General features: G+C 61.5%; 1 protein-coding gene across 1 annotated transcript in view; it reads right to left on the minus strand.

Moving 5' to 3' along the window:
* Nucleotides 1–649, minus strand: part of CPNE7 (copine VII) — a gene marked incomplete at its 3' end in the record, with an annotated part of 5,156 nt that overhangs the window by 3,325 nt on the left and 1,182 nt on the right. Inside the window, exons 3-4 of the mRNA XM_010014388.1 lie at nt 516–595; nt 13–87 (exon numbers count right to left, since the gene is read on the minus strand). Of these exons, the coding sequence (XP_010012690.1) occupies nt 13–87; nt 516–595 (155 nt within the window). The remainder of the gene's footprint in view (nt 1–12; nt 88–515; nt 596–649) is intronic.

Here is a 649-nt window from a genome sequence, read left to right on the forward strand (position 1 = left end):
GACCCGGCTCACCTTGTCATCCAGCTTCTTGGCCCGGAAGGCGAGCTCCACATAGCCGTTGTTCCCCGAGATCTCCTCTGAGATCACCTATGAGGAGAGGTTGCCACAAGATGCTCAGTGCCTTTGTCTCCCTGCCCTCCCTGCCTGCAGGGGCAGATGGTACCCCAGCAGGGGACAGGGTGCCATGTGCCTGCCCTAGCATGGTGAGCACCCCTCACAGTGACAAACAGACATCAGTGGGGACCCTGAGCCCTCCCCATCCCAGAGAGCCTGGTGGGCTGCAGGGCTGGATGACAGCAAGGGCAGGAGGAGGGGTTTTGGGGACCCCCTGTATGTCCCAGCTCAGTATCATCCCCCAAAGTCAGTGCCACCCCATTGACCCAGCTCAGTGGCACCCATATATCCCACATCAATGCCATCCCAGCACCCCTGTCCAGTGCCACCCATGTGCTCCAGCCTGGTGCCACCCCAGGGTCCCAGTTGGTGCCACCCATGCATCCCGTGGTGCCACTCACCGTGATGGTGGACTTGCCCGCAAACTTGCCATACTTGAGGAACAGCGGCTTCGTCACCCTCTTCTGTGCCACGATCTGCAAAAGCCGAGGGATCGGGTTGGGGACACCACCAGTGCGTGTCCCTGTGGCGGGGG

The sequence above is a fragment of the Nestor notabilis genome, unplaced genomic scaffold (assembly GCF_000696875.1).
Source record: "Nestor notabilis isolate BGI_N333 unplaced genomic scaffold, ASM69687v1 scaffold20345, whole genome shotgun sequence".
Classification (NCBI taxonomy): Eukaryota; Metazoa; Chordata; class Aves; order Psittaciformes; family Psittacidae; genus Nestor; species Nestor notabilis.